Source organism: Artemia franciscana, chromosome 9 (genome assembly GCF_032884065.1).
Source record: "Artemia franciscana chromosome 9, ASM3288406v1, whole genome shotgun sequence".
Taxonomy (NCBI): domain Eukaryota; kingdom Metazoa; phylum Arthropoda; class Branchiopoda; order Anostraca; family Artemiidae; genus Artemia; species Artemia franciscana.
Window position 1 is genome coordinate 24,754,180 of NC_088871.1, and position 26,616 is coordinate 24,780,795.

A 26,616-nucleotide genomic window follows, 5' to 3' on the forward strand; every position below is an offset into this window, starting at 1 on the left:
ATATATATATATATATATATATACACTAGCTGTTGGGGTGGCGCTTCGCGCCACCCCAACACCTAGTTGGTGGGGGCGCTTCGCGCCCCCCCAAGCCCCCCCGCGCGCGTAAGTCGTTACGCGCCATATTAGTTACGCGCCATTGTAGTTGTGTCCCTATGTCCCACCTGTGAATATAGATATATATATATATATATATGCTTTTAACTACGTAAAACTTGCGAATATACAACATTCTTTGCTGTCCCATTGTCTGTGCATATAAATAGATTGTTTACCGACTCTTGAAAATGCAACATATAATGGTCCATGGGAAAACAATCCGTATTCAGATCTATACCTCATGATTCTAATGATTGCCCTTGAGCTTTGTTGATGGTGATTGCTAATCTACCATTCCCTGTGTCGCCATCGTCATTTATATATCCCCTTGTGCCCCCCGGCATCCCCTTTGTAGTTTTGTCCCTGTGTCCCGGTCGTCATTTGTGTCCTGGTGTCCCAGTCTGTGATTTCTCTTTGAGTGTCCCGGGCGTCATTTATATTCCATGTGTCCCGGTGTCTCGGTCGTCATTTATATCCCCCTGTGCCCCCCGGCGTCCCCGTTGTAGTTGTGTCCCTGTGTCCCGGTCGTCATTTATATTCCCTGTGTCCCGGTCGTCATTTGTATCCCGGTGTCCCGGTCTGTATATACATTCGTTTTTTAGTTTTGTTTTTCTCCTTTATTTTTTTCCTTTTTTATTTTTTTTCTTTTTTAGTTTATTTAGATTTTTAGATTTCTTAGTTTTTTTATTAGTTTTTATTTTTTTTTTCTTTTTAGTTTTTTTGTAGTTTTTACCTTTTTTTTAGTTTTTTTAGTTTTTTTTACTTATATCCTGGTCGTCATTTATATTCCCTGTGTCCCGGTCGTCATTTGTGTCCCGGTGCTTTGTTGATTGCTAATCGAACATTCCTTTTGTCCCGGTCGCTTTCTCTTTGAGTGTCGTCATTCATATTCCCTATGTGCCGGTGTCCCGGTCGTCATTTGTGTCCCGATGTCCCGGTCTGTAATTTCGTCAGTTGAAAACTTATGATGAAATAAATTTTTAATTTTTTCCCTTTTTTTGTTTTTAGTTTTTTTTTATTGGTTTTTACCTTTTTTTAGGTTTTTTAGTTTTTTTCTTTTTTCTTTTTAGTTTTTTTTGAAGTTTTTATCTTTTTAGTTTTTTTATTTTTATTTATATTTTTTTAGTTTTCTTTTTCTCCTTTATTTTTCAGTTTTTTCCTTTTTTTAGTTTTTTTTCTTTTTTAGTTCTTTTAGTTTTTACCTTTTTTAGTTTTTTTTAGTTTTTTTAGTTTTTTAGCTTTTTTTATTTTTTTTTTTATTAGTTTTTAGTTTATTTTATGGTTTTTTCCTTTTTTTAGTTTTTTTTAGTTTTTTATCTTTTTTTAGTTTTTTTTTAGTTTTTAAGCTTTTTTAGATTTTTTATTTTGTTTTCTTTTTTTTTGTAGTTTTTACCTTCTTTAGATTTTTGCTTCTTTTATTTTTTTAGCTTTTTTAGTTTTTTTTTCGTTTTTTCTTTTTAGTTTTTTTGTAGTTTTTATCTTTTTTATTTTTTTGTATTTTTATTCATATTTTTTTAGTTTTCTTTTTCTCTTTTATTTTTCAGTCTTTTCCTTTTTTTAGTTTTTTTCCTTTTTAGTTTTTAGTTTTTTTTTAGTTTTTTACCTTTTTTTAGTTTTTTTAGTTTTTTTAGTTTTTTAGATTTTTTAGTTTTTTTATTAGTTTTTAGTTTTTTTTGTAGTTTTTGCCTTTTTTTAGTTTTTTCAGTTTTTTTTAGTTTTTAGTTTTTTACCTTTTTTTAGTTTTTTTTAGTTTTTTAGCTTTTTTAGTTTTTTTTTCTTTTTAGTTTTTTTTGTAGTTTTTACCTTTTTTAGTTTTTTTTCTTATTTTGTATTAGTGTGAAATAATTCAGACGTCATATGCGGACAAACATGACGTCACCTGATCCATCCACAGATCCACACACAGACAACTTATTTTTATATATATAGATATATATATATATATATATATATATATATATATATATATATATATATATATATATATATATATATATATATATATATATATTTTTAACTACATAAAACTTGCGAATATACAACGTTCTTGGCTGTCCCATTGTCTGTGCATAAGTCTGACAGAAATTATACAGATTATCAACCCATAAGAATTTAAATCTGGCCCAATTTTACAGTAAATTTTATTAAAAAACGAACACTAGTTAAATCGAACAGAGGTTACCACAAATAGGAGTAGGTTGTCATCCTCCTAGGCTTTCTAATGACCAGAGCATCGTTTGTGATCTACTGAAACCTAAATATTATATTATTAGTTTCTGTTCTGCCATTATAACAATATTTGTAGTATTTTCTGATCGCTTTAAGGTTCTTTTGCTTATATATTTTAGTTTCTGTTTGTTTTTGGATTCATCTATAGATCCATTGCAATGTAAATTATGTTACCTTTCAGTTTGGTCGATTATTCATTTTAAATTTTATTTCGCTTCGGGGTTCAATGGCCCGTGTAATTTGTTTTAATTTTAATTGTGGATTATTATATGGTTTTCTACTCGTCTTAATTCTTTTATAAGACTGCAACCAATGAATTGCAGATTTGCACCCTTTACATAACTTTGGAACACGATGCCTTATTTCCCACGTTCCCAGAATACTTTTTGGCACTTTTCGTTCATTCGTAATTTTATCCAAGAGGGAGGCGAATTGTCTGTAATTACTTACCGGTGCTAAACTTGTAAATGTTCTCTTGGCTTTGAATCCTTTGAAAGCAGTTGAGGAAAAAGCTTCGAAGGAAAAGTCTTCAAGGAAGGAATTTCAAAGGAAAACCCATTATTATCAAGCTAATGTTAGGAATCAAGCAATGTCTGGATTTGAGCATAACATACGAGAGCATGAGATAGCCTTTCTTTTTATTTCCCTAGTTTCCATGGATCTTCCAACATATTAAAATTTATCTGACTTGTTTCCACACAGGAAAAGTCAATGAATAAGGTGCTGCTATCAAATTAAAATAACAGATGTGTTCTTCGTTCCAACAGTTCTGAAAGATGTTAAGCAAGAATTTTGAATGAGGACAATTTAACCGAGTCAGGTTTGTTTTAATTAGCCTAACACCTGTTGAAAATCAAGCATGGCTTCATTTCAAACATGGGTCACATAAGAAAGAAAGCCGTCGCAAACACCCTGTTCGACATCGTAAACAAGACCGGGGGCAAATAAGATAAGAATTTCTTGGCCGTCTCTGCACCAAAAATGCTGATCACACCTACTATCACTGAAAATAGTCCATTGAGCCTTGAACAGTTGCCAAAACATAAAAGAAATGGAGATATAGATGCAAACATGAGATTTGGGTGTGCTAAACTCCTCTCACTGAGGATGATGAGCTAGATTCATCAAAAATTCAAAATGTTTTGGCCTAGTAATGTATTTTTGATGTACCTTCAGTATCCCCTTGACTTGATTCTGTGTGCACAGATTCCTGCAGATCCAGGAAGAGCCGGAGGACCTGGGATTTTTTCTGGTGCCCGCTCTCCCTGTCTCTTTTTTCACACTTATTTAGAATAAATTTGTCAATTTTTGTCCATTTGGCACCTTTGTCAAATTGACCCCCCCCTTCCAAGAATTTTCTCATTGGTACCCTTGTCATTCGCCCCTCCCCCAAGATTTCAGTCTATATCCTCCCTTGAGCACAGAGCACTTTTGCAATTTAAGGGCCTGTTCCAATTGTTTACCACGAAAATTTCGATCACCATTGCAACTGACATCACCACTTACCTAATAATTACGGTAATTTTTAATTTCAAACAGTTTGTGGTAACAAACTGTATGTAAGAAGCGACCCCGCTCAATAGTAACCGAAACTCCAAGAAAATGACATTTTGACACCAATAGATGTATCAGTAGAATCGGCTTGTTATGCTGATTTCAAATATTTAAGTTTCTTTAAATTTATTCTTTTCCATTAAAGGCTGCCGGCCTGAGAAAATTTGCCCGAGTTTCGAAAAAGGGAAAAACGCCCCCAAAAAGTCATAGAATCTTAATGAAAATCACACCATCAGAGTCATCGTATCAGGTTTTTTCAAAGGGATGATTGTATTGACTCACTGGTATTAAGATATTGTAAGATGGCTCATTCGAACGGAGATTTAAAGCTCTAGTGCCCTTTTTAAGTGACCGAAAAGACTGGAGTGCAACTAGGCCGTGTCCCCCATCTTTTTTTTTTTCCCAAAATCGTCCCATCAAAATTTTGAGCCACCGATTCTCTTCATTATGGTTGAAAGGCCCAATAACTATGCCTTTAGATATAGTATAACCCCCATCTTCAGCCCACTGCCCTATGGGAAAGGTTTTTAAGTTATAAATCTGCCCATTGTTTATTCATAATGTTCATCTTTCGGAAGTATGTATACCTTTCGGGCGTGAGGGGGGGGCGAATTTTCTGATGGGGGTTATCCACGGAAGGATTTTCCATGGAGAGGGAAGTTTCTAGGGGATGAACTTGTCAGGGGTAATTGTACACTGTGGGAATTTGCCAGAATTCCTTTGAAAAAATTTATTTTTATATGTTTTGCTTTCTCTTTTCCGTCTCAGTTTTACGTGTGGAGTTGATAAGGATAATTGTCCGGGATAAGTTTTCACCAGGATTGTATATTATAGAGAATATATTTTCCTTGGGGAGGGGGATTTCTCAGCGGAGGTGTGGCCAGATTTGCTAGCATTATTTAAAAAACGATCAGAAATTAAATAAAAAAACACATTTTTCAACTGAAAGTAATGAGCAACATTAAAACTTCAAACAAACAGACATTGTTACGTATATGACGGGGATTCCCCCTTTTCAACACCTTGCTCTTTACACTAATGTCATTTATTACCATGCTAAGCAACCATGGTAAGCTGTATAAATATGTCATTTATGGCACACCTGTTGAAAAGAAAATGAAAAGAAAGCTGAAGTTTAGTATTTCCAAATTAACCGTAAGAGAGGATTATGCGTCACTAATCGTATGCCAATTGTTCTTACGAAATGATATCCGATTTTTTTTTTTTTACCATAAGAAGTTTATTTATTTTTCGAAAATATTGAGATTACATAACCCAAAAATCACCCTTACATCAGCAGCATAATAGAATAAAATTTGGATTGAACATCTTAAGAAGGGGCAGTGAAAAAACACACACACACTCTTGGATTTTTTTTTTTTTAATATTATGAATATCTAATACTCTAGTAAATGTTAAGTCCCATGGTATTAATAAACAAGCATAAAATGAATAAGCATAAAAGGATTTTTTAATAAACAAGCTATACAACTGTACGAAAAATTCCTTTTTGAAAGCCTGCTGTCAGTGGGGCATGACAGCATGACCTTCTTCAACCAAGTCGGGCGCCAAAATTGTTTGACAAGGATCCCAAGGTGTAATATCATGGGATTTAAATCAACCAGGGAATATAATCCATCGCACCTCACCAGTTTGGAATCATATTCCAATACTTGTTGGAATACACTGTTTGGAATCATATCATAGCAAAACTTGAGCCCAGCTTCTTAGGTTACTCATAACCTCAATATCCAAGCAAATCCTCTTCACTTATGTTACTGTAATCAATATTTTCTAAGTTCATGTTTTCTAAGTCCAGTTCTATATCTCTGTCAGTAATCAGTTCAGCTGATTGAGGTTCCAATTGTCTCTGTTCCTCTTATGCCCCATCATCGCTAGGATTATTTTCCCTAGTTTTTTTCAAGGTTTAAGCCAGAGGTAAAGGCTTTGGAAAGTTCTTCGAAGACATTTCTCTGGTTGTTAGAGGTCCTTGTTGAATATTGGCTAGCTGGGACAATTCTTTCACTTTGTTCCGAATATCTCTGAATTTGCAACGATTCCTCAAAGCTAGGAAAGAGATTCGTGTACTCAAAAGGATCAGCGATGCCTTGGGCTGCTTTTGCATTTGATTTCTGTTGTTCAGCTTTCCAAAGTTGCGTCACCCTTGGTACTTCAGAGGGCAGATAGGTCCTTGCGAAAAACGCTGCATCTGGCAACTTATTAGTTTCAACTAAAATATCTAAAGCTTTCAAATTTTGGTGGGTCAAAAGATATGCAGTGAAGGCAACGTTAAATTTTCTTGCACTACGAGCCATTTCTGCAAGCTCCGCCACCTTATCCAAATTGCCACTTGAACTCCTAAGAATTAACAAAGCTCCAAAATCCTGGGTTGCTTCATAGCACTTGTCTGCCAGATCCAACCTACCATTTAAAATACTGCAGTCTGCTAGCTGTCGCCACTTTTGATCGCTGCCGATTTCTCTGGCTAACTCAACAGCCAAATCAAGCTTACTCAATTGTAGGGCAAGATCAAACTTATGATCAGGGTCCGTTGATACTGAAAGGGCTTGGCTAACGAACCCTTGTTTTTCTAGGAAATGTGCAATTTTCGTATAGTATGACCGTGGGATACTGGGTAGGAGCTGCTGGGCATTTTGGATATCTTTCCTCATAACAGAGGTTTCAAAGTCTAGAACAGAGAGGTGTAGAGAGTATGATAAAACATTCAATTCCTTGTCACAGAGATAGATTCGGTTATGTCTTGGAATGTAGCCAAGTATGTAATGGGGTCTATCTAAGTAAGATATTGTGACTATTTCACCACCAACATAGTAATTCAGTCTGTTCAAGGAGTTCAAATAAATAAAACAATCCCCCACCCAGGTAGCTGTTTTCACGTTTTCTTGTTTTTCATCTATATCGTCAAAAGGAAAGTTGGGATGATGTCGGTCTTCCTCGCTTGCTTCAGCAAGAGCAGAAACATCGCAATGCAGTATATAAAAGTTCTCTTTAGTGGTGATAGCAACCATTTCACGGTTCCCACTCCAAAATACTCCTGTTGGCTGAATATCAGTTCTTATTACAAGGTCAAGAGAATCCCAGCAGTAAAAAGTCAATTGATACTTAAAACGAACTCCAAGAAGTGTGCCCCCGTATATTCCATCAGCACCCACTTTCAGGGATTTTTTTTCTTTTGTTAACTTTTGGAAAACTTTGACAGTGGTAGTAGATTCTCGAATTGCGAAACCTTCAGGTTCAATTCCCCAAACAAATTCCAAAGCGGAGCCATATGCTTTATTTCGAAGAGCCATTGCAGTATATATAATGTATTCACCTCCACCGCAGACAGCAACATAACGACCATCGCTGTTATGTGCCAATGTGTTCGCAAACACTTCAGAGCTTTTAGCGTCTCCTTTGCTAGAAAGATTAAGACGTTCGCCATCTTTGATATTTTCATTTGCAAACTGTTTCAAGTTAACTATTTCTATTTCAGAATTTTTTATCCACAAAATCTTTCCCCCCTCATCCATTGAGAAAGTTGGGTCTTCCTTTCCTAAGCGAATCATAACACAACCATCATCGAAACCAATGCCAACCATATTTGAGCCTTTTAGGCAGCAAATTGTAAAAGCCCTACCGAGCCCATAATTTAAAGTGTTCTCCAAACTGTAAGTGCTGGCATTCCAAATTTTGACTGTGCCATCTTCCGAACCAGTAATAATAATGGGCAATTCAGGATGAAAAACGACAGCTGTTACATTTTCTGTATGGCCATATAAACTTTGAACACAACTTCGATTTTGATAGTCCCAAATTTTCACCAAGCAATCATCGGCACCGGAGATCAAATAGGGCTTCTGGCCGGCGTGAGTGTAATCTAAACAGGTAATGTAATTCACATGACCTTTAAGTGTGAAGTTCGGAATGGAAGACGCAAGTTGCCAAATTTTAATGGTCTTGTCCAACGACGCAGATGCAAATGTATTATTATCTTTGGGATTAAATACAATCTGCATAACATAATGGGAATGCCCATCAAATACTTTCTGACAGGTCCAACTGTTGTCCCAGTTCCGCATTTTGATTTTCTTGTCATCGCTTCCAGATAAAACAATTGGAAGTGTTGGATGGACAGCAAGGCATCTTACGTAATCTTTGTGGGCATCAACAACCTGCTGCCGTTCCAGTGTATTGTAGTTAAAAACTCTTATTCTATAGTCATCTGAACCTGTGATAATCCAATTTTTCCTTGCAATAAATTTTCCAGATCGGACAGGACTGTAGCACACTTCAAAGGTCTTAATTCACTGCTGGTTTTTATGATTCCAAACATGGATCTTTCCATTGTATAATGAGACTAACATCCATGGTTCGGTTGGATGCAAGTCAACACATTTCACCCTATCAGACCTTGCTGTCAGTATATGTCTGTAATCTAATTTTAAATTCATTTTAAGTCTGCTGTTACTCTTAGAACACCTGGAAAACATCTACCCCAAGTCCAATTTCTAAAAATGAAATCTACTAATTAAAGCTTCAAACTTTTTGTTTTCTTTTTTTCGGTTTTGTTTTGTCGTAATTCATAGTCAAAATATATGCAAATATTTTTGCAATTGCCAGTTTTGTCCTCTTTAAGCAATTTAATATAAAGCTCTCCATACATGAGAACCTTCAATTTTTCCACAAAAGTGTGACGACATCAATGCAATACTGATGTATGTAAAAGTTTAAACACATATTTTTTTTCTAAAGTTTAGGGTCTTAATGAATTTTCACACTTCTGACCTATCTAAATCGTTTTTGTTTTAGTCCAGAATATCTCAGGATACCAATTTACCCAAAAAATAAGGAGCCTTTTCCGCGAAAAAATTACTATATAAATAAATACACACAACCACAATCATTGCTCATTTATAAAAAGATAGTATAGGTGAATTAAAATTTTATGTTTTACATATTTAGAACCAGTATTAAAATCGAATTTTTGTTTTTGCTCTTTTATATATTGGATTTTTTTTTTTTTAGCTTCAGTTTTTTCACTGTTCGTCCAACTAAAAATTAATGCATCAAAGACATAGAATAATTTTCGTTTAAACTGCCCTATGTATACTAAAGATGAGGGCCGCTTTTTATGTACAGTGCATTAGCATGAACGGCTTGATTTTTTTTTGTTTTTAAGGAAAAACATGGAATTTTGTGTGTATGTATTGTAGAATTTACACTCTTAGGGTCTCAAATATTTGGAATTTCACACTGCTATTTTTTGATTTTTATATAAATCGCACTCCTTTTTAGAGATGTCTCTTCATTTTTATAAAATCATACATTGAAGTTAAACATTAAACATTAGCACAAATTAAACATTCAAAATGAATAAAGAGTAAGATATTTTGTGCATACTAAGGGGTTTCCCCACTATCAAAAATCTTTAAAACCAGGTGGCACGTACCGAGCGTGGTGGAACTGTGGCCAGCATTTTTTTCAGGGGGGGGGTGGCGAACGTTTTGGGTAGTGTACCGAGCGTGGTAGACCTGTTTGACACAAATTACGTTCCCAGTTGTACACCAGAAGGCGGGAAGAAGGAAATCCATCTCTATACATACTATTCTGTCTTTAAGCTTTCCATAGTATTTTCTAGTTTTTCTATTTTACTTAACATGATAGCTCCTTGGTTAGTTGATCTCTACCACGAACTCTTTCGTATCATGGTAGTAAAAAACAAGAGCTAAGAGCTCATATGGCACTTGTGACGAGGCGAGAAGAGCTAAGAGCCAAGAGATCATATGGTATGAGCTCTAGCAAAATTCTATGTCTCAATAGATTTGTTTAAAAAGGAAAATAAGAGGCTTAATGCCGGCCAAGATTTAAAATAAGAGCTTTGAGTCACAAAGTTCTTCTAAATATCAAAATTCATTAAGATCCGATCACCCACTCGTAAGTTATAAATACTTAATTTTTTCTAATTTTTCCTCTCCCTTTTGCCCTCCAGATGGTCGAATCTGGGAAAACGACTTTATCAAGTCAAATTGTGCAGCTCCCTGACACGCCTACCAATTTTCATCGTCTTAGCACGTCCAGAAGCACCAAACTCGCCAAATCACTGAACCACTCACCTCAACTCCCCCAAAGAGAGCGAATCCAGTATGGTTCAGTCAATCACGTATCAAGGACATTTGTTTATTCTATCCACCAAGCTTCATCCCGATTCCTACACTCCAAGTATTTTTCCAAGATTTCCCCCTCCAACTCCCCCCAATGTCAAAAGATCTGGTCGGGATTTTAAATAAGAGCTCTGAGACATGAATTCCTTCTAAATATCAAATTTCATTACGATCCGATCACCTGTTCATAAAATAAAAATACCCCAATTTTCACGTTTTACAAGAATTCCGGTTTCCCCCTCCAACTCCCCCGAATGTCACAGGATCTGGTTTAAAATTAGAGCTTTAAAGCGCAAGATCCTTCTAAATATCAAATTTGATTAAGATCTGGTCACCCTTTCGTAAGTTACAAATGCCTCAATTTTCAAAATTACCCCCCCCCCCCCAACTCCACCAAATAGAGCAGATCCGGTTCAGTTATGTCAGTCACGTATGTTAGACAGGTTTTGATTCTTCCCATCCAGTTTCATCCTGATCTCACCTCTTAAGTATTTTCTAAGAATTCTGGTTCCCCTCAATTGCCCCCCTCCAATTACGCTGGATCCGGTTGAGATTTAAAATAAGAGATCTGAGTTACGAGGTTCTTCTAAATATGAAGTTTCATGAAGATCTGATCACTCCTTCGTAAGTTAAAAATACTTCATTTTTTCTTATTTTCCAGAATTAACGCCCCCCCCCCCCCAATAGAGCGGATCCTTTCCAATTATGTAAATCATGTATGTAAGACTTCTGGTTAATTTTCCCACCAAGTTTCATCCCGATCCCTCCAATCTAAGTGTTTTCCATGATTTTGGTTCCCCTACCCCAAACTTCCCCAAATGTCACCAGATCCGGTCAGGATTTAAAATAAGAGCTCTAAGACACGATATCCTTCTAAACATCAAATTTCATTGAGATCCGATCACCCGTTCGTAAGTTGAAAATACCTCATTTTTCTAATTTGTCCCTCAATATATTAAATTAGCTTGATATTATAAAAAGACATTTATGTGACCAACTTATTGCAGTAACAGGACACACAGCAATATGTTGGGTTTATTTGCTTTCAGTATAATGGTATTCGCAGTGGTTCCAGCTAGTAAATGTGCATTATAGTGACTGTACTGTTTTTGTTGATAAATTAGCTTCTCTTTGTGAACTAGGAGATAAATAGCTTAGCCTGAGTGATATTAACTATTATACAGACATATTTTAACTAAATATTCAATGCATAGATATGGTTGGGTTAGGGATTTAATTTAATTGACATGTTAAACGAAAACTTACCAAGTTTGAAGTTTGATTATAATTCTACTCTAAAGAAGGAGTGCCAGCGTAGCTGAGGGCTCAACTGAGATATGCGCGTGGCATCGCCTCAATTGACCAAACCAAACCAGTATTTTAGAGTCATTGTAGTATACGGTGGTTAAGCTCATGATAAAACGGTGAAAGTTCAACGGGAAGGGAAATTGGGAGGGCAGTTGAACTCTCAGCTATGTGCTTTAGCTTCGCCTCGAGTTAAGCTGAGATTTTAAAGTTCAGCATGAAGTAAACCAACACTAATGACCAAATGTTTACTTATCCCTATCTTTGCGCATTTTTGCAGCGTAGCGGAGAGTTCAACTGAGATAGATGTGAGTAATCGCATCGATTGACCAAAAACAACAACAGTATTTTAAAATCATTGTAGTAACCGGTTGTTAAGCTCATGATGAAACGCTGAGAGTTCAGCGGGAAGGGAAATTGGGAGGACAGTGCCTGTCCTCCCAATTTAGTAAGCTTTCCAGTAAGCCCCTGTCCCAAGTAAGTAAGCTTTCATTAAAGTGGTCAATTCTACTCCAAAAGGAGTGCCTTAGATTTGCCTCAAGCTAAACTGAGATGTTAAAGTTCAGCATGAGCTAAACCAACCCTAATGACGAATAATAGCCCTATTCATAAAAAGAGGCTGCTGTACAAAAATTAATTTATAGTAAGATGATTCAAATATAACAAAATACAATGAGTAAATACAAAAGACAGATAACTGCTGTCCACTTTCAATTGGTTCATTATAGAACCTTGCAAACATTTTGGTATTTGTCCAACCTACATATCTTACGAACCAAACTACATATGAACTAAAAAAATAATTAAAATCGACTGAAAGTTAGGAGTAACAAGAAAGTTTAATACGAATAAAAATTATTTTGTAAATGTGGAGGACTACCCCTTCCCAAACCCCCATAAATTAGGCTAACTTTTAACTTAAATTCTATAGAATTTATCACAATTCTTTATGAAAGTATGTTCAAACACAAGGTTCATTGAGTTTGAGAGAGAAGTGTTTTTAAAGAACTTCCGGACTTTAGCATAAAGAGCGAGGGGCGAAGAAGTGCTAATCTACCTCATATACGTAACGATCTGCTCGTTTCAAGTTTTAATGTTGGTTCTTATTTTAAGTCGAAAAAACTTGTTTTTTTATTTAATAAAAAGTAGGATCGATATATATGTCTAAATAAAAATAGGTTGTCAGGGGTGCCAATTCAAAGGATGGATTAAGAGGGGGGGGGCAACATATATTTTTTTCAAATGCTAGGGGAAATTTTGCTTGTTTTTTGTTTTTTCTAAATAAAACACGAAAAAACAGGTATTTTCAAATGCTCCAAAAAGATAATTTTTAAAATCAAGTGTATCTAGACGGCATGAAATACCTCCTCCCCCCAAAATTGATGCACCTGTAAGCATGGCCATATTGGGAAGGGAGGCGTAAGGGATTTACCCACCCAAACCCACTCCTCCTCAAAAAATATTTTTCCGACTAAAAACATAACAAAAATTAATATACACTTATGCGTGAAAAAACATTTAGACGTGAAAAAAAAGTAATAAAATGCACATAAACAAGTTCTTCGTGTGTTTTGTAAAGTTTTTTGTAAGCCTCTCCTGGAATAAAAATCCTAGATATGGCCTTGCTCCCTCCTCCCTATAATTTGAAACGCCTTTATTCGTATCTTCAGTTAAGAAATCCCCGAAAATCCCCCCAACAATTTTGTGAATTAGCACTAAAAATCTGCAAAGATATCTTGAATCCCAAGGACTTATAATTTTTCAGAAAATGCTACCTAGCTTAGGTTTTGATTGTATTCAACTTTAGAGATAGTTACCAGGCCATACAGTACAAATGCATTTCCAGGGTCAGCATTCCTTCAAGGAATGATAGGAAAAAGTAAAATATTATAAGGAAAAAACAGATACTGGTCTTGAATATGTCCTGGGTGGTGTAACCTTCAAAAGAATTTCCAACCAGTGCTCTTTGCTTTGCACCGGTTTCCAACCGATGTGACAGTGTGAATCTATAACCAACTTTTGCTAATAACTCTAGCATATTGATCATGTTTCACATGAGTAAATAAAGCGAAAGTAAATAAATTAAAAAAGAATTACAGTAAGTTTGACGAAATTTGTTTGTCAAAAATATGAAATTTACTCCTAGATCCCTTCCCACCCCCTAATGTTTCTATTGCTAATATCCTATTAATGTTTATGGCTTTGGTTTCCAACCCACCTCAACCCTTATAATTCATGCTCTAAAATCAATTCTCATGGACCAGCATGAGTCAATTCCTTAATACTAGCGGACCTTATTTATGAAAATTATTCTGCTTCAGTTGTTTTTAGTGATATTTGAATGGTATTAAATGAAAAACACTTTAATTTTGGACAAAATTTCTTCGTTCCAAAATATCAAAGTTACTCTTAGACCCCTGCTCCCCTATATTTTCCCATTGCTAATATCTTGTAAAGACCCTGCTTAAATCCTAGTTAGAGAAAATTCTAATTAATATTTTGTTTAAGAAAATCTAGCTTGTTAAAAATTACAGGAGTTTCTTTTTTTCAATATTTCTGTATTTGTTACATATCGTTGAGTTGTTTGACTGTTTTTTAACTCCTTCTCCTTTTTATTTCCAGTACCAAGGCCATATCCAGGGGGAATTAGGAGGTTTGCCCCCCCCCCCTCCGAAAAAAAATACTTGCCTAGACTGTAAAAACATAACGAAAATGAATGTAAACAGCTCATTGATGCGTTTTTTGATTTATTTCTTGTAACTCTCCATAAAAAGTTCCATCTAAAATAATTATAAAAATCATATAACAATCAATTATTTTTGGATAACTAAAAAAGCTCATCTATTGGTGTTGGTGAAGCCTTCTTCACAGAAAAGGCATCCTTTAAACGGTAGAGTCTCAAGCCATGCATCCTTTTTTTGTTAAATATGATAACACTAATGTAAATCCCTGAGAGACGAACATATACCACATTCCTTAAACTTTGGTTGCAGTTTTGCCAGATGTAGCATAATTAGGAACCAAAAGCTTCCAAGCATAATCCTCTTTAAGAAAGCATAATTGTAGCACAATCAAAGACGATGTAGAACAATTCATAACGTCACATCAATAAAACGAACAACAAAGATGTTCTATAATAAAAATGTCTATAAGAAAAATAAATTATTAGGCTATTATTATCAGATTATATTCTATTCAGAGCCTTTATTAAGATAAGACGGAATTCGACTTGTCTTAATTGATAAACTTTTTCGTGAAACCTGGGAAAAATATAGAAGTGTAGCATAAATCTGTCCAAAAAAGCATAATTTTGGGCTCAAGGAAGCATAATCCTCTCCGTCCGATCTGGCAACACTGGTTGGCTGTTGTGCCAGCAACAACAGGTAAAACAATAAGAAAGGAATGTAAGACAGTATCTTTTTTTAGTTTATTCAGATTTTCATTCGCATTTACTTCAGATAATTATTCAGATTTTGAAAAATACCTATTTGTATTTGCATTAAAATAAAGCATCCTTGACTTGCCTACTTTTTCGAATTGGTACTTCTGTGCTCTGCCCCCATCCCCACCCCAGGAAAATCTCAGTATCCCCCCACCCCTCAATAAAACTTTATTTTTTCCTTGCCATCATACATGCACTGTAAATTTAGAAAAACATTACTTAAATTGAAAACATTTAAGGGGAAAGCCACTAAATCCATTGCAATGTTAATTTTCTTATTCCACAAAAAGACATCTTGCTCTCTGACCCGACATTTCAACAAAATGAAATTTTGCACAAGTGATCTTTGAATAAGCATCTAAAATTTGGCAGGTTTGTTTCCTCTAATTTAAATTTCCCAGAATTCCAGGTTTTTAAGAAACAAGTGATGTAATCATTTTGTTATTCTGATTTCTGTAAACTAAGATTGTTTATTCGTTAACAATCAGCAAACTAAAGTATTTTAAAAATTACTCATTCATTTTTCAAAAACACGTCTCAATGGAGACTCGTTAAATTTACCACAGTAATTAGGCTTAAAGGAAGCCGCGTGGTATATTATGCTACTTTATAGCACAATAAAAACTTTTTAGAGCTTCTTCTAGACCAGGACCCTTCGATTAGAAAGAATTATCTTAGAAACTTCAAAACGGACTGATTTGACTGTGAAATTTAAGGACTAGCTCTTTTTGAGTAGTCAAAGTGATTGGAGGGCAACCAACCCCACTCACATTTAATAGCATTGCTTAAGTAAAGAATGATATAGGCACAATGTAGTATTTATTTATCGGTTGTTTTTTTAGACCAGGACCCTTTAAAACTCCCCGTAAAAAGTTCAGTCCATCTAGAATAATTATTGCAATCATATAACAATCAATTCTTTTTGGATAACCTTTGAAAAAGAAAAACGGAAAGCCTGACTTTGAAGGCGTTCGACCTATTACTCTTACTCTTATTTTCTCAAAATTGTATGAAGGATTCCTTGCAGATTTGATAAAGGAAAAAATTCCACCTCTTACTTACCTGAAGCAGTTCAGAAACCTAAATCAACTTCTACTTCCCACTACCTCGTTTATCTTATTGACCACATCGGAAAAATCCTCTAAAAGCCTAATTCCTGGCTAAACTTAATTTCCATTGACCTTCAGAAAGCGTTTGACCTTGTTAACCACAATATTTTAATTGAGAAATTAGTCAGCGAGTTCAATATCAATCTCTTACTGGTAAAATTGGTTGCCTCCTTCTTAACAAATAGATCAGAGGTGGTTAAATACCAGAACCATTACTCAAACCCTCTCCCTGTCTACAATGGCACACCCAAAGGTACTCTCTTAGGCCCCCTCATTTTTTCAGTCATGATCAACAGCCTCGCGAAGGAAGCTCCTGACCGATGGAAAGTTGTTGATGACCTAACGATTGTTGAAAATTGCTTCAGAAATTTAGTAAGCGACCCTATGAGTATCCTCAATGAAATTGGAGTTGAAGCTTTGGACTTAGACATGACAATAAACCCCTCTAAGTCTATGATAACGCCAATTTGTTTCCTGAAATCATCGCCCTGTTGTCTTAATCCTATCCCTCCTGAAACTTATGTGTCCTCGTTTAAATTACTTGGTGTCACAATTTCTTCAAATTTAAAGTGGAACATTCACGTATCTCATATCTTTTCGTATCTCATCACAGAAAAGGCATCCTTTAAACTTTTAGAGTCTCAATCTATGTATCCTTTTTTTCATCCTTTTTTAGAGTCTCAATCTATGTATCCTTTTTTTTCATCCTTTTTTAGAGTCTCAATCTATGTATCCTTTTTTTTTCATCCTTTTTTAGAGTCTCAATCTATGTATTCTTTTTTTTTCATCCTTTTTTAGAGTCTCAATCTATGTATCCTTTTTTTCATCCTTTTTTAGAGTCTCAATCTATGTATCCTTTTTTTTCATCCTTTTTTAGAGTCTCAATCTATGTGTCCTTTTTTTTCATCCTTTTTTAGAGTCTCAATCTATGTATCCTTTTTTTTCATCCTTTTTTAGAGTCTCAATCTATGTATCCTTTATTTCATCCTTTTTTAGAGTCTCAATCTATGTATCCTTTTTTTTCATCCTTTTTAGAGTCTCAATCTATGTATCCTTTTTTTTCATCCTTTTTTAGAGTCTCAATCTATGTATCCTTTTTTTTCATTCTTTTTTAGAGTTGCAATCTATGTATCCTTTTTTTCATCCTTTTTTAGAGTCTCAATCTATGTATCCTTTTTTTCATCCTTTTTTAGAGTCTCAATCTATGTATCCTTTTTTTTCATCCTTTTTTAGAGTCTCAATCTATGTATCCTTTTTTTCATCCTTTTTTAGAGTCTCAATCTATGTATCCTTTTTTTTCATCCTTTTTTAGAGTCTCAATCTATGTATCCTTTTTTTCATCCTTTTTTAGAGTCTCAATCTATGTATCCTTTTTTCATCCTTTTTTAGAGTCTCAATCTATGTATCCTTTTTTTTCATCCTTTTTTAGAGTCTCAATCTATGTATCCTTTTTTTCATCCTTTTTTAGAGTCTCAATCTATGTATCCTTTTTTTTCATCCTTTTTTAGAGTCTCAATCTATGTATCCTTTTTTTCATCCTTTTTTAGAGTCTCAATCTATGTATCCTTTTTTTTCATCCTTTTTAGAGTCTCAATCTATGTATCCTTTTTTTTCATCCTTTTTTAGAGTCTCAATCTATGTATCCTTTTTTTTCATCCTTTTTTAGAGTCTCAATCTATGTATCCTTTTTTTTCATCCTTTTTTAGAGTCTCAATCTATGTATCCTTTTTTTTATCCTTTTTTAGAGTCTCAATCTATGTATCCTTTTTTTTCATCCTTTTTTAGAGTCTCAATCTATGTATCCTTTTTTTCATCCCTTTTTAGAGTCTCAATCTATGTATCCTTGTTTTTCATCCTTTTTTAGAGTCTCAATCTATGTATCCTGTTTTTTCATCCTTTTTTAGAGTCTCAATCTATGTATCCTTTTTTTTCTTCCTTTTTTAGAGTCTCAATCTATGTATCCTTTTTTTTCATCCTTTTTTAGAGTCTCAATCTATGTATCCTTTTTTTCATCCTTTTTTAGAGTCTCAATCTATGTATCCTTTTTTTTCATCCTTTTTTAGAGTCTCGATCTATGTATCCTTTTTTTCATCCTTTTTTAGAGTCTCAATCTATGTATCCTTTTTTTTCATCCTTTTTTAGAGTCTCAATCTATGTATCCTTTTTTTTCATCCTTTTTTAGAGTCTCAATCTATGTATCCTTTTTTTTCATCCTTTTTTAGAGTCTCAATCTATGTATCCTTTTTTTCATCCTTTTTTAGAGTCTCAATCTATGTATCCTTTTTTTTCATCCCTTTTTAGAGTCTCAATCTATGTATCCTTTTTTTTCATCCTTTTTTAGAGTCTCAATCTATGTATCCTTTTTTTTTAATCCTTTTTTAGAGTCTCAATCTATGTATCCTTTTTTTCATCCTTTTTTAGAGTCTCAATCTATGTATCCTGTTTTTTCATTCTTTTTTAGAGTCTCAATCTATGTATCCTTTTTTTTCATCCTTTTTTAGAGTCTCAATCTATGTATCCTTTTTTTTCATCCTTTTTTAGAGTCTCAATCTATGTATCCTTTTTTTCATCCTTTTTTAGAGTCTCAATCTATGTATCCTTTTTTTTCATCCTTTTTTAGAGTCTCAATCTATGTATCCTTTTTTTCATCCCTTTTTAGAGTCTCAATCTATGTATCCTTTTTTTTCATCCTTTTTTAGAGTCTCAATCTATGTATCCTTTTTTTTCATCCTTTTTTAGAGTCTCAATCTATGTATCCTTTTTTTTTCATCCTTTTTTAGAGTCTCAATCTATGTATCCTTTTTTTTCATCCTTTTTTAGAGTCTCAATCTATATATCCTGTTTTTTCATCCTTTTTTAGAGTCTCAATCTATGTATCCTTTTTTTTCTTCCTTTTTTAGAGTCTCAATCTATGTATCCTTTTTTTCATCCTTTTTTAGAGTCTCAATCTATGTATCCTTTTTTTTCATCCTTTTTTAGAGTCTCAAGCTATGTATCCTTTTTTTCATCCTTTTTTAGAGTCTCAATCTATGTATCCTTTTTTTTCATCCTTTTTTAGAGTCTCAATCTATGTATCCTTTTTTTTCTTCCTTTTTTAGAGTCTCAATCTATGTATCCTTTTTTTTCATCCTTTTTTAGAGTCTCAATCTATGTATCCTTTTTTTTCATCCTTTTTTAGAGTCTCAATCTATGTATCCTTTTTTTTCATCCTTTTTTAGAGTCTCAATCTATGTATCCTTTTTTTCATCCCTTTTTAGAGTCTCAATCTATGTATCCTTTTTTTTCATCCTTTTTTAGAGTCTCAATCTATGTATCCTGTTTTTTCATCCTTTTTTAGAGTCTCAATCTATGTATCCTTTTTTTTCTTCCTTTTTTAGAGTCTCAATCTATGTATCCTTTTTTCATCCTTTTTTAGAGTCTCAATCTATGTATCCTTTTTTTTCATCCTTTTTTAGAGTCTCAATCTATGTATCCTTTTTTTTCATCCTTTTTTAGAGTCTCAATCTATGTATCCTTTTTTTCGTCCTTTTTTAGAGTCTCAATCTATGTATCCTTTTTTTCATCCCTTTTTAGAGTCTCAATCTATGTATCCTTTTTTTTCATCCTTTTTTAGAGTCTCAATCTATGTATCCTTTTTTTTCATCCTTTTTTAGAGTCTCAATCTATGTATCCTTTTTTTTCATCCTTTTTTAGAGTCTCAATCTATGTATCCTTTTTTTTCATCCTTTTTTAGAGTCTCAATCTATGTATCCTGTTTTTTCATCCTTTTTTAGAGTCTCAATCTATGTATCCTTTTTTTTCATCCTTTTTTAGAGTCTCAATCTATGTATCCTTTTTTTTCATCCTTTTTTAGAGTCTCAATCTATGTATCCTTTTTTTTCATCCTTTTTTAGAGTCTCAATCTATGTATCCTTTTTTTTCATCCTTTTTTAGAGTCTCAATCTATGTATCCTTTTTTCATCCTTTTTTAGAGTCTCAATCTATGTATCCTTTTTTTCATCCTTTTTTAGAGTCTCAATCTATGTATCCTTTTTTTTCATCCTTTTTTAGAGTCTCAATCTATGTATCCTTTTTTTTCATCCTTTTTTAGAGTCTCAATCTATGTATCCTTTTTTTTCATCCGTTTTTAGAGTCTCAATCTATGTATCCTTTTTTTTCATCCTTTTTTAGAGTCTCAATCTATGTATCCTTTTTTTTCATCCTTTTTAGAGTCTCAATCTATGTATCCTTTTTTTTTCATCCTTTTTTAGAGTCTCAATCTATGTATCCTGTTTTTTCATCCTTTTTTAGAGTCTCAATCTATGTATCCTTTTTTTTCTTCCTTTTTTAGAGTCTCAATCTATGTATCCTTTTTTTCATCCTTTTTTAGAGTCTCAATCTATGTATCCTTTTTTTTCATCCTTTTTTAGAGTCTCAATCTATGTATCCTTTTTTTTCATCCTTTTTTAGAGTCTCAATCTATGTATCCTTTTTTTTCGTCCTTTTTTAGAGTCTCAATCTATGTATCCTTTTTTTCATCCTTTTTAGAGTCTCAATCTATGTATCCTTTTTTTTCATCCTTTTTTAGAGTCTCAATCTATGTATCCTTTTTTTTCATCCTTTTTTAGAGTCTCAATCTATGTATCCTTTTTTTTCATCCCTTTTTAGAGTCTCAATCTATGTATCCTTTTTTTTCATCCTTTTTTAGAGTCTCAATCTATGTATCCTGTTTTTTCATCCTTTTTTAGAGTCTCAATCTATGTATCCTTTTTTTTCTTCCTTTTTTAGAGTCTCAATCTATGTATCCTTTTTTTCATCCTTTTTTAGAGTCTCAATCTATGTATCCTTTTTTTTCATCCTTTTTTAGAGTCTCAATCTATGTATCCTTTTTTTCATCCTTTTTTAGAGTCTCAATCTATGTATCCTTTTTTTTCATCCTTTTTTAGAGTCTCAATCTATGTATCCTTTTTTTTCATCCTTTTTTAGAGTCTCAATCTATGTATCCTTTTTTTTCATCCTTTTTTAGAGTCTCAATCTATGTATCCTTTTTTTTCATCCTTTTTTAGAGTCTCAATCTATGTATCCTTTTTTTTCATCCTTTTTTAGAGTCTCAATCTATGTATCCTTTTTTTTCATCCCTTTTTAGAGTCTCAATCTATGTATCCTTTTTTTCATCCTTTTTTAGAGTCTCAATCTATGTATCCTGTTTTTTCATCCTTTTTTAGAGTCTCAATCTATGTATCCTTTTTTTTCTTCCTTTTTTAGAGTCTCAATCTATGTATCCTTTTTTTCATCCTTTTTTAGAGTCTCAATCTATGTATCCTTTTTTTTCATCCTTTTTTAGAGTCTCAATCTATGTATCCTTTTTTTTCATCCTTTTTTAGAGTCTCAATCTATGTATCCTTTTTTTTCGTCCTTTTTTAGAGTCTCAATCTATGTATCCTTTTTTTCATCCTTTTTTAGAGTCTCAATCTATGTATCCTTTTTTTCATCCTTTTTTAGAGTCTCAATCTATGTATCCTTTTTTTTCATCCCTTTTTAGAGTCTCAATCTATGTATCCTTTTTTTTCATCCTTTTTTAGAGTCTCAATCTATATATCCTGTTTTTTCATCCTTTTTTAGAGTCTCAATCTATGTATCCTTTTTTTTCTTCCTTTTTTAGAGTCTCAATCTATGTATCCTTTTTTTCATCCTTTTTTAGAGTCTCAATCTATGTATCCTTTTTTTTCATCCTTTTTTAGAGTCTCAAGCTATGTATCTTTTTTTTCAATATGGCAACCTGTAGACGAACATATACCGCATTCCTTAAACGTTGGTTGTTGTGCAAGCAACAACAGGTAAAACAATAAGAAAGGAATGCAAGACCATATTTTTTTTAGTTTATTCAGATTTTTTTGCTCTAAATATACTCGAATGGATATCAGAGAGTTCCATAGTAGCTTATGAGCTTGATTATGGAGATATCCCCTATTATATCTTACGAATGTGAAAACATGCCTTCTAAATAGCATTTTTCTCGTCTATAGTGCTTCAGAAAAAAAAAAATCAGCCTTCGCCTGATTTCAGTCGCTGAGGCCTAATGTACAGGCATATCTACAGTTTTGATCCAACGTGGTTTTTTCTGTTTGTCCTTGCCTAAGGCAGCAAACACTATGGTCAGGTACGTAAACGTTCAATCAGGAGCAGCAATTTGAGGAAATGGTGACAATTTTACCCCTAGGTCTTATTCCCCCCAGATTATGAGAAAAGAACTTTTCATAGAAGTTCCATTAAAAAGCAAACAAAACTGTTCAGCCTAGATTTTGAAAAACACCTTTTTGTATCTGCATTAAAGAAAGGGCATCCTTGACTTACCTATTTTCGTTTATTGGTACTTTTGTGTCCAGCCCCCATCCCTGCCCAAGGGAAATCTCAGTATTTCGAAAGTTTAGTGATATTTTATTTTCCGATATTTTTAATAGGATTTTCCTTTAATGGGAAAATAAACAGAAACCTTTTTTTTAAAAAAACAGAAACGATTTGCTTTCATTTAAAAAATGGCCGTTTTAACAGACATTTCCGTTTTTTTCAGTAAGTTTCAGTCCCAGGAAATCTATTTTATTTTAAGATGGGTTACAATTATTAGAAGTGACAAACAGGCACTTGGCCAGGACAACAGGGCTTCTGGTTCCAGATGGATTTTAAGCATTAAAGTTTTGTACTTACAAGAAGAATCATTAGTAGACGTGGAGCCAAAACTAGTGAAACTTCTAACAAAGTGTTGGAGAGAACTCGTAGCTCTGAGGGGGACTTGCCAATTTTAGATTTGTTTTTTTTTTGTTTACCAACGCCCGAAGAATTGTTATGAGACGAATTGAAAATTTATTAAAGATGATCAAATATACATTTTCTAAATACTTTATCAACCTGATAGGAGAATTATTTCCTAATGTTTATTGAAGTTTAAAATAAATTCTAGTGTTCCGGTAAAGTCTGAGATGATTTTTCCCTCAAGTTTTGAACCTCATTCTTATTTAAGCCAGTCAGGATCTCAAAGCAGGTTATAAAGAGAAAAGTCTTTTTCTACAAAATTAACCTTCGCTAGATTTCAGTCGAGTAGGCCTACATAGGTACAGGCATATCTCCAGTTTCGATTCCACATTGTTTTCCCCGTTTGTCCTCGCCTAAGGCAGAAAACACTATGGCGAGGCACGCACACGTCAAGCAGGAGCAGCAATTTGAGGACATAGTGTCAATTAACTACTAGGTCTTTTTCCCACAGATTGTAAAAAAGAAAAAACATTACATATAATTTTCATTAAAACAATAAAAACTGCTCAGCCTAAATTTTGAAAAACACTTTTTTGTATCTGCATTAAAAAAAATATCCTTGACTTACCTACTTTCGTGGATTGCTACTTTTGTGTTCAGCCCAAAACTCACCTTAGGAAATCTCAGCATTATTAAAGTTAAGCGATATTTTTACTTTCCGATATTTTAAATAAAATTACCCTTTCTTTGGTCGTTTTGGCCCACCCCCTCAATATAACTTGCCATTATACTTGTCATCATGCATGGTATACATGGCATAACGCACTTGCCATCATGCATGCATGGTAGAAACTATTTAACAGTTGGTTAGAAGTCTAATTACCGTGACAAATTTAGTCTCTGGTTCAGTTTCCATTGGGACATGTTTTGAATGATAAATTACTGATTTTACAAATACTTTAGTTTGCAGATTGTTACTCAAAAATACATGTTATATTTCTGACTGAACCAGAAATCTGTTGTTCCGTTTATGAAAGGGGTTGACCCCTCCTCAACGCCTCGCTCTTTACGCTAAAGTTTGACTCTTTCTCACAACTCTGCTTTTTTCTTAAATAAAGAACTTTAACGTAAAGAGCGAGGCGTTGAGGAGGGGACAACCCCTTTCATAAACGGAATAATTTATGTTCGTTTTAAGTTTTAATGACGCTCCTCACTTGCAGTTAAACAACTTTTTTTATATTTTAATTTCTGAACGTTTTTGAATTAATACATGTTTTGATTTTGGCTCACTGCACATGAATAATTAAAACGAAATTTGTATATTAATTTATTTATTTTTGGCTGAATGGCTTTCTCATAGTTTTGACCGAACGATTTTGATTTTTTTTAAAAGGTGGGGGAGGAGGCCTAGTTGCACTCCGATTTTTGGCTACTTAAAAAGGCAACTAAAACTTTTAATTTTTTTTCAAAGGTCTTTATTAGTAATAAATATATGTAATTTATGAATTAACTTACATAACAAAATTCTATATTTGAATATTTTTATTTCGTATATGAGGGGGTTCTCCTCCTCGTCAATACCTCGCTCTTTACACTAAGGCTTCAACTTGGTCCCAATTCTTTAAGAATGACCCCTGAATCACAAACGCCGTAGAAAAAATAGTTTATATTACTAAAAATACTTTAGCGTAAAGAGTGTGGTATTGTGGAAGAGACGAACCCCTTATATACGTAATAATTTCTATTCGTCTTAGGTTCTAATGCTGCTCCATACTTCCACCAGGAAAAAGTTTTTTTTTTAATTTATTTTCTTATTGTTCTTTTAAATAAAGCTAGAAAATCCTGCGGCCCCTTCATGGAAATTTTCTTCCTTCATGATAAATTCTTCCATGGAACAAACCTCCCACGTAGCACCCCCTACCCCCATTTAAAGCGAAAAAGTCCCCCTGAAATGTCTGTACACGTCCCAATAACCATTACTTCATGTAAATAAATAAAAAAAAAACAAGCTTTTTTTTAACTGAAAGTAAGGAGTGACATTAAAACTTAAAACGAACAGAAATTATTCTGTATCTGAAAGGGTCAGTTCCCTCCTCAACAACCCGCTCTTTACACTGAAATTGGACTCGTTCTCTCAAATCTACCTTTTAAAACAGTAAAAAACTTTAGCGTAAAGAGCGTTGAGTTGAGGAGGGAACAGCTCCTTTCATATACAGAGTGATTTCTCTTCACTTTTAGTTTTAATGTCGCTCCTTAAAAAACTTGTTTTTTTATTTAATTTCTGAACGTTTTTGAATTAATGCATGTTTTGATTTTGGCTTTCCGTATATCAATAATTAAAACAGAATTTGCATATTAATTTGTTTTTTGGCTAAATGGTTTTCTAATAGTTTTGATCGGACGATTTTGAAAAAAAAGAGAGGGAGAATAGGCTTAGTTACCCTCCAAGTTTGTGGTTACCTAAAAAGGCAACTAGAACTCTTAATTTTACGAACGTTTTTATTAATAAAAATATATATAACTTACGAATTCACCTACGTAACAAACTTCTGAATTCGTATGTTTTTATTATGTATATTAGTCGTCAATACCTCGCTCTTTACACTAAAGCTTCAATTGTGTCCCAATTCCTTAAGAATGGCCCTTGAATTACAAACGCCGTAGAATAAATAGTTGAAATTATTAAAATTTACTTTAGCTTAAAGAGCAAGGTATTAGGAGGAGGTGAACCCCTCACATGCGTAATAATTTCTGTTTTTTTTTAAGTTTTAATGCTGCTCCTTACTTTCAGTTGAATAAACTATTTCATATTTATTTTTTCGTTGCTTTTTAAGAAAATGCTGAAAAGTCCTGCACCCCCTTCATGGAAAGTCTCTTTCCCCATGAAAAATTCCTCCATGGAAAGCTCTGCCCGCATACCCCCTACCCTCAACCCCTCCCCCAATCAAAAAAGTCCCTCTGAAAGTGTCACTTACAAACTAAAATTTTTTTGGTCACTTACAAACGGCATTAGAACTTTAAATTTCCGTTAGAATGAGCCGCATCGCGACATTCTAGGACCACTGGATCGATATGGTCACCCCTGGGGAAAAACAACAACAAAAAAACAAACAAATAAACACGCATCCGTGATCTTTCTTGTGGTGAAAAATACAGATTTCCACATTTTTGTAGATAGGAACTTGAAAATTCTACTTTAGGGTTCTCTAATATGCTGAATCTCATGGTTTGACTTTAATGGGGTGCTAAATAAGGCAAATTTTCTCAGGCTCGTAACTTTTGATAGCTAAGACTAAACTTGATGAAACTTATATATTTAAAACCAGCATTAAAATGCAATTCTTTTGATGTAACTATTGACATAGAAATTCCTTTTTTTTAGTTTCGGTTACTATTGAGCCGGGTCGCTCCTTACTACAGTTTGTTACCACGAACTGTTCGACAATGTTCAAAGTTTGTAACTTGCAGCACCTCTCCCGGGGACTTCGGGGGAGCTAGTTGTCCCCAAATACATAATGATTAAGTTTTTCAACCATACTGAACAAAATTGCTATATCAAAATTTTGATTCAGTAATTTTGGGCAAAAATGAGCGTGGGAGGGGGCCTAGGTACCTTCTAATTTTTTGATCACTTGAAAAGGGCACTAGAACTCTTAATTTTCTTAAGAATGAGTCCCCTTACGACATTCTAGGACCACTGGATCGATACGATCACCCCTGGGGAAAAGAAAAATAAATAAATAAATAAAAACGCATCCGTGATCTTTATTCTGACAAAAAAAAATACAAAATTCCACATTTTTGTAGATAGGAGCTTGATACTTCTACAGTATGGTTCTGTAATACGTTGAATCTCATGGTAAGGTTTTCGCTGAGATTTGTAGACTTTTAGGGGGTCTTTCTCCATATTTTTAAAATAAGGCAAATTTTCTCAGGCTCGTAACTTTTGATGGGTAATCAAGGTAATCATCAAGATTAATTT

At 33.7% G+C, this 26,616-nt stretch overlaps 1 protein-coding gene and 1 long non-coding RNA gene across 2 annotated transcripts in view; one reads left to right on the forward strand and one right to left on the reverse strand.

Annotated features, from left to right (window-relative positions):
• Positions 1-4,256: 4,256 nt before the first annotated feature.
• On the reverse strand, positions 4,257-8,339 carry LOC136031180 (coatomer subunit beta'-like). The gene is given in 1 exon segment (XM_065710534.1): positions 4,257-8,339. A coding segment is annotated over 1 exon segment (2,544 nt). The 3' UTR covers positions 4,257-5,795.
• Positions 8,340-14,626: 6,287 nt separating this feature from the next.
• The window catches only part of LOC136031182 (uncharacterized), a 28,241-nt gene continuing 16,251 nt past the window's right edge, over positions 14,627-26,616 (forward strand). The window contains exon 1 of the long non-coding RNA XR_010618448.1: positions 14,627-14,737. This is a non-coding gene — a long non-coding RNA (uncharacterized LOC136031182). The remainder of the gene's footprint in view (positions 14,738-26,616) is intronic.